This window comes from Seriola aureovittata, chromosome 19 (assembly GCF_021018895.1).
Source record: "Seriola aureovittata isolate HTS-2021-v1 ecotype China chromosome 19, ASM2101889v1, whole genome shotgun sequence".
NCBI classification, from domain to species: Eukaryota; Metazoa; Chordata; class Actinopteri; order Carangiformes; family Carangidae; genus Seriola; species Seriola aureovittata.
Window position 1 is genome coordinate 14,397,520 of NC_079382.1, and position 7,100 is coordinate 14,404,619.

Genomic DNA, 7,100 nt, shown 5'->3' on the forward strand with positions numbered 1-7,100 from the left:
TAACTAGTAACTAAAGTTGTCAAATACATGTAGTAAAAAGTAAAGTACTTGCCATGATATCTCTTGCATGTCTCAACCACGTTTTAGGATTTGGAAATCGCCGCGGAGTGAGAGCTCTGTTTATTCTCCCTCCTCTCTGGTCGTACTCTGCAGTAGCAGCAGCGCGGCCAGAGCCATTCTGTCCTGCCGAGGGTGAGGAAGATGATGGTGATTACGCCGAAGCGAGCAAACTACATATAAATTTACAGCAAATTTCTGAACGTAGTTGTAACTTTGCGTCTTACAAAAAAACACTGAAGCCGAGGGGTTCCAGAAACATCAACAGAAACGGGCCTGGTAAGTGTTTTATGACGGCCGAAGGCCTGTTATCTGCTGCCAAGAGCCCGCTAGTTTCAGGAAAAGGAGCGCAAGGGAGGGAGTCATTTCCTTCACCGCCATTTTGTGATAACAAGGAGCCGAAAACAGAGCCAAGAATTGCGTGCTGCCAGAGTGAACATAAAGAAAATATTATTATTCTATCACCTTAGTTTCCTAGCCTCTGTTTATTTTGCCAGCGGATGCTAAATGTTGTTAGCAGCCGAGGGTTAACCTTGGTTAGCTTATTTTCTGTTCCTTGCTATCCATCGCTGCTGCCTGCCAAAGCAGCTAGCAAATTAGGATCGACAGCTCTTATTAACCTGGTAATGTTAACTTTTATATGGTCGGCCAGGTAGTTAACTTGGTTGTCACACATCTTCATTTATAAGCGGGAAACTACCGCTTTAGTAGCAATTTAGTAAAGTTGTCATACAGGTCATATTTCACTGCGTGTGGACAAACAGCCAACGCGTTATAGCTAAAGAAGATGCAGTCGCTTTAACACACGACATCAAGCTGTGATTAATGATGATTTTCTGTCATATTTATTTCTAGACTTCACAATGACCAACGAGGAGCCTCTACCCAAGAAGGTGAGTGTCTTTTCTTGCTTAAGCATTTTATTTGTTGTGTGTCACGAGCCTCTTTAGTGTTTGCACAAGAGCTTAGTTAATGGATGGGCTTCTTCATCTAATGAGTCCTTGGTTTTCTTTTTCATAGGTTCGCCTCAGTGAATCTGACATGAAGACCCTGACCAGAGAGGAGTTGTGTACAAGGTAGATAACGGCTCTGCAACTGGAGAGTAATTATATTTTGGGAATATTGGAGCAGTTAACGTTTACACATCTTCTGCCCCTCTTAGATGGAAACAGCATGAAGCATATGTCCAGGTCCTGGAGGCCAAATATGCAGAGCTATGTTGTAAGTACATCTGCTATTACATAAGTGTAAGCTAATAAAACATAAACATTATTTCTCTATTCTTGCCAGCATCTTTGACAGCAAATAATCAATAGACTTTGCACACTATATCACTAAATCTGGCTGTTAATGAAAGGGGATTCTTTGTTGATACATTTGCCTTTCTGCCCCTCTTCACTGTCTTAGCCAATGATGTAACAGGGCTGAAGGAGTCAGAGGAAAAGCTAAAGCAGCAGCAGCAGGAGTCTGCACGCAGGGAGAACATCTTGGTCATGCGACTTGCCACCAAGGAGCAGGAGATGCAAGAGTGCACAGTATGTATCTACTCCTTTGATTTCTTAATGTTTTGAATATGATTTTGGGGAATCCAGTTTTTATCAGTCTCAGAAGGAGAGCACTTGATGGAGTCCTTTAAGTATATGTTCAGCACTTCTAACACCTCCTGGAGTATGACTGAACTGCTATGTTCTCTGTAGTTACTTATGCTCTATCCTCACTAACCTTCTATGAATTAGTTATAATGTATGACACTTGGCTGTTTTTGTTTAGTCCTAAGTGAAGTCCAGCCACCCTGGGGCTGCATCCAACTGTTACTTTAATTATTGATTAATCAGATTCTATTCTATTTTTATTTTTTGATACATTGAGTGTGGGTTTAATGCTAGTGCTGACAATTGCAAATCACAAATGGCCGAATTGTTAAACATGCCATCTTGACAAAAAACGTAGAAAAGTATCCTGTGTCCTAAACAACAGCTCATCAGTAGCGTTTCGTTCATTAATTAACGTAAAATGGCAGTCATATTTTTCTCTACTTTCCTGACAGACAATTGATCTTTTAATTGACATAATTCCAGCACTGTACTCTACCTTATATTCATTCATGTGCCAAGGAGGGCACCCTTTGCTTTTATCAGATTGACAGCTCAGTGGATCACCCTGTGGCTTTATGGCAGTGCATGCCATTCTTATAGGGCAGCTGAGGTGAGCTGCACTGCCAGATCAAGGTCGGAAAGGTTTTAACCTTGGAACCAAGCAGTCACTTTTCTTTTAACCACTGATCTGTAAAGGGTCATAGACCATCTTCCACTGAATTGCCGAAATGCTGAACTGGCTGTTGTGTTTTGAGGCATATCAGTTGTACCTTTTGCCTCCTACGTAAATGTATTCAAATCAGTTCTGTGGGAATTTGAGGTCTGCATAACTATGACTTTGACAGGTGAGTTATTGTTTGTTGTTGCTTGCAGATCTTCCTTGAATGAAAATTCTTTTCTGGGTGTGTCCAAGAAAAAAGCTCATGTCTAATAATACCTCTCATTACAGAATTTAATACTTTTTGATTAAATATAAGAGTGCTTGTTATAGTTCTGACAAATTATTCACCAAAGTATTCTATTTGAAATTATCTGAATTTAAATCCAGGTACCGTTCAAAACTGGTTGATCATGGTATTGAAAAGCCACCTAATACCTTTTAAAATATAGCTGGATTTTTGAACCAGAATATTTTGCTTAACCTGATTTTGGAGAAAAAGGTTAATATTGCTCCATCAACTGGACACAGGTCAAGCTAAAGGATTAGTTTTCATAACAATCAAAAGTTCTTCATTAGTAGAAATGTGCTACACTTAACAAGTCACTAACACCTGTTTGTTTTGTCCTGCAGACCCAGATCCAGTACCTCAAGCAAGTCCAACAGCCGAGTGCGGCCCAACTGCGGTCATCCATGGTGGACCCAGCCATCAACTTGTTTTTCCTCAAAATGAAGGCTGAACTGGAACAGACTAAAGACAAACTGGAGCAGGCCCAAAATGAACTGAGTGCCTGGAAATTTACACCTGATAGGTAAAGACAATCAAAATAACTCCCCCCCTCAAAAAAAAGTCAAGACTTCCTCACGCCCCCCACCCTCACTCTCACTGCAGGCATGCAGGAACAATGGTGGGGGGGAAGGCTGACACATGCTGTACTCACCACGAGACTCAGACTTTACAGAAAGCCAGTCACTGCAAAACAAAACTGTTTTTGTACTCTTGCACTGTGCCAGCTACATATCACATAACCTAACGTGAAAAGACAGTATGGTCAGGTGACACTTGTGTTTCAGCTCTCTCCCCTCGTATCCCCTCACCGTCCAAGGGCCTGAAGGAGTCCGGACTGTTCCTGAAGAGGTGGTCACTCACTTCCCGACACGGATATGCCCTCCTCACCCCCTCAGCTCAAACCAGACAGTTCACACATAAAATAGGGGGGGTTATGGTGGAGGTTGAGTCAGGCAGGGAGCATCCCTAGCCTAAAACAGCAATTGAACATTTTAAAGACAATTCCCATACTTGGTTTATAAAGACATTTAACTGGATTACACCACACACATACCTGCTAGTCTGCCTGAGAAACGTAAAGACTTTTTGGACAGTCTAGACACATTGCAGTAACATGAGGAAAGTTCTAGGATTTAAAAGTAAGACGTCGGGGGGAAAGAGCCACTAGAAATGATGTTAAGACTGTGGTGGAGCCAGATCCTCGGTCCACAAGGGACTATGGTTCAGGCATGAGAGTCCAGTCGCCTGTGTCTTTGAACATGGGCCCGCTCACGGTAGAGTGTATTTACATGTTTTTATTTTGTGACTTGTTTCTTTTTATTGGCATTTCATTTCTTTCTCTTGTTTCTCTGAAACAAACACTTACTGCAGTGTGTGTGCATGAACCAAGAAGCACAATTGGCTTGATTGTTTACATTTGTATAAAATTTGCACTTTAATCATGAGTTAAGCTTAATGCTTAATTCTTTGGATACATATTGAAACACACTGCTGTAGGTGATCTGAGTCCTGTTTCAAGTTGTGAATGCAAATGTCTAACAAGTCATGTTATGAGTTGATGAGAATGTATTTATTGTATTTCTGTGTATTTTTGTGATTGACCTCAATATCTCTCCCTCAGCCATTTACACCTATAGCAGGTTAGACTTTTCTTTCTCACCACTTTGGCACAGATCTTTAGCCACTATTTTCACAATAAGAGCGCACTGTGTTGTATTTTCCTGTTTTTAAAAACAATTTTATACTCTGGTCACTCACACTTGAGGCAGTGAGAATTGAGCTGGTAGTGTACATACAGCCTATTGACAGTTAAAAATACATTTCTCCCCAGCATCTTAGATAAATGAAGGGTTTTGCTAACTACTAATTTAGAAGAAAAGTAGTACATACAAAGAACTAAAAATATGCAGTGCATAATTGAAACTTTTTAAATTAACATATATGGTTTTTGGTCAGTTTTCTGAGCTAGTTTGAAATAATTATCACCAGTTTAATGACTTCTGCTTTCAGATGGTACAGCTGCTGAATTATTTGCCATTATTGTTAATATTTCAGTGTGCTTTGGCCAGATGACTTTCATAGGCATTTCTAGCTTGAAGTTAACTATGGTTCGAAATAATTTGTATGTCTCATTCGTGTGCAAATTCAGCATCTTGATTAGGGCTTCTTCAAAGCATATTCACAATAATTGCTAATGTAAAATGAACAGGTGTCAGGATTTTTTGACCTGTTGTAAAGTTGAGAAAGCAGCTCCCTCAGTAATTTGATTCAACTGTTGAAACGCCTGCTCTTGTGTATTTAAAGTGATGACTACACAAAACCAGTGCCTGGTTCTGCAGTGCACATTTCCTTTCTTGCTACACATAGTAGTGTTGATATTTAAATTATAGGTTTCTTGTAGTGTGTCATTCTGATATTACTCTGCTCTGTTACATTTTCTATTCTGCTTGTTCCTCACAATCAGTAATGTGGCGAGTTCATTTGAATTTGAGACTTTGGTAGCGACAGAATTGCTACTGTTATTTTTTGAAGTGCTCACTTTTCTTCAATATGCAACATGGTGAACAAGTTACAGTGCAACATTGGGTGCTTTAGTTCCATAGAAATGTGGGTCTAGCTTGCTTGTTTGGGTTTGTAGCCTCAGTGAGGACTTTACATGTTGAGTATTAATTTATAATCCAATTTTTAATATAGTCTGAAAAGTCAGTTTGGACTTTTGCAAGAAAATAATTTTAAATTTATTTGTACAGATCTGTCTCAGTTGGTTGCTGATCATTTTATTTTGCATTGGAGTCTAATAGACAAAATGAAAATTGTGTTGTGACTAGTGTCGCATAGGGATGGCCTGGTTGAAGAGTTTCTGTTGACCCTTGGCAAACTGGGAAGTGGGTCAGACAGTTGGAACGGATCAACGGCATCTCTTTGCCTGTTGTTTGTCTCTTGGTTCACTGTGTGATGTGAGACTTGTTTCCCTTACAGCCAAACGGGGAAGAAACTGATGGCCAAGTGTCGAATGCTGATTCAGGAAAACCAGGAGTTGGGCAGGCAGCTGTCCCAGGGACGCATCGCCCAGCTGGAGGCTGAGTTGGCCCTGCAGAAGAAGTACAGTGAGGAGCTCAAAAGCAGTCAAGACGGTGAGAACATGAGCGGCATTCACACCTCACAGCCTGCCCACTTTCACTTTACAAAGTGACTGCTTGTCATGTAAAATTTTTAACATGCTACTGTTTGATTTTTGACTTTCTTCTGTGTGTGTTCCTGATCTCCGTCACCTCCCAGAGTTGAATGACTTTATCATCCAGCTAGACGAGGAGGTAGAGGGGATGCAGAGCACCATCCTCGTCCTGCAGCAGCAGCTGAAAGAGACGCGACAGCAGCTGACTCACACTCAGGGGGCTTTGGCTGGACCCAGCAGGACTTCACCCACTGCTTCCAGCTCATCAGCTGAACCGTCCACCCAGCCCGAGCAGGCCAGTGCACCCTCTGAACCAATGGGAAAAGACTACGGGAGGGTCTCCAATGGACCAAGCAATGGCAACTCATCCCAGAGGAGCGAGACCACTACACCCAGCCTCTACCGGGAGGTCAGCAGCACCGAGGAAGACTTTCCCATGTCCCCCATGGTCTCCAGCCCTGGTGAAGCTGAGACCAAACTGTCCAACCACTCAGAGGAGGCATCAGGGAGTCAGACTGCTGCTGGGAGAGTTGGAGGACCTGTGGGTTTCGGGAGCCAGCTGAGTGCAGGGTACGAGAGTGTGGACTCTCCGACAGGTAGCGAGACATCACTGACTCAGCACTCGAATGACACAGACTCCACCACCGACCCCCATGAGGATAAGGCTGCCGTGGTGACCAAGGGCACCAGGACTGCAGGGTCACGGCATGCTCAGAATGGCCTGGACTCCAGCACGAGCGACGGTGCAGTTTTGTAATGTACCTTGACGTGTACTGTCTTTTCCCTTTTTTTTTTTTTTTATACAATATACAAACAAGGCAACAATTGCATAGTCTGTAACACAGCGCTGCTGTCCAAGACGTTTTGTTTTCACCCTTCTCCCCTTTGCCTATCGTGATGCCTCTGTCACATTTGTGTTGCTAAATGGGGATATAACAGGAAAGGGTTAATGTTAGATTTGAATTGCGTGGATGTATGATTTAAAACTAGTACGTTTCATTCTGCTGTTTATTTGAGCACGTCTATGCTTGTTTGAGCTCTTGACACTGAAATCAGGCATCTGGTGTTGTAACTCATCGTCAAAAGTCAGTAAAATCACTGAATTACACTAGCTTCGCAATATTCAAGGTCATTTTTAGATGTTGGCCTGTGTTTGTTTGTTTTTTTTGTTTTTTTGTTAAATACAATTTTAATTTTTCATTGACAAAAAAATTTTGTTCAAAAGATTCTGTTGAATTGTGAGTAGTTTATATGCGATGTTCATATTATTCTGACTTCAGTCCTTTTCATGTACTGACCAAATACCAATAAAGATTTTTAATACTA

General features: G+C 41.6%; 1 protein-coding gene across 2 annotated transcripts; it reads left to right on the forward strand.

Moving 5' to 3' along the window:
• Positions 1–149: 149 nt before the first annotated feature.
• On the forward strand, positions 150–7,100 carry wtap (WT1 associated protein). Of its 2 annotated transcripts, none has more exons than XM_056405449.1 (8): positions 150–336; positions 913–950; positions 1,078–1,133; positions 1,220–1,278; positions 1,465–1,592; positions 2,944–3,122; positions 5,579–5,733; positions 5,879–7,100. In XM_056405449.1, exons 2-8 carry the CDS (start codon positions 921–923, stop codon positions 6,529–6,531), a joined length of 1,260 nt encoding a protein of 419 aa, XP_056261424.1. In that variant the 5' UTR covers positions 150–336; positions 913–920; the 3' UTR covers positions 6,532–7,100. The 2 variants fall into 2 exon arrangements, with proteins under 2 accessions (XP_056261424.1, XP_056261425.1); XM_056405450.1 differs by lacking the exon at positions 150–336 and adding an exon at positions 459–680.

What these genes read in the sequence shown, in the direction of transcription:
- wtap (XM_056405449.1), top strand. Translation starts at nt 921, where the DNA reads ATGACCAACGAGGAGCCTCTACCCAAGAAG. An exon ending in AGAGAGGAGTTGTGTACAAG is followed by an intron (nt 1,134 to 1,219) that starts GTAGATAACGGC and finishes TGCCCCTCTTAG; the next exon opens with ATGGAAACAGCATGAAGCAT. An exon ending in AGGAGATGCAAGAGTGCACA is followed by an intron (nt 1,593 to 2,943) that starts GTATGTATCTAC and finishes TTTGTCCTGCAG; the next exon opens with ACCCAGATCCAGTACCTCAA.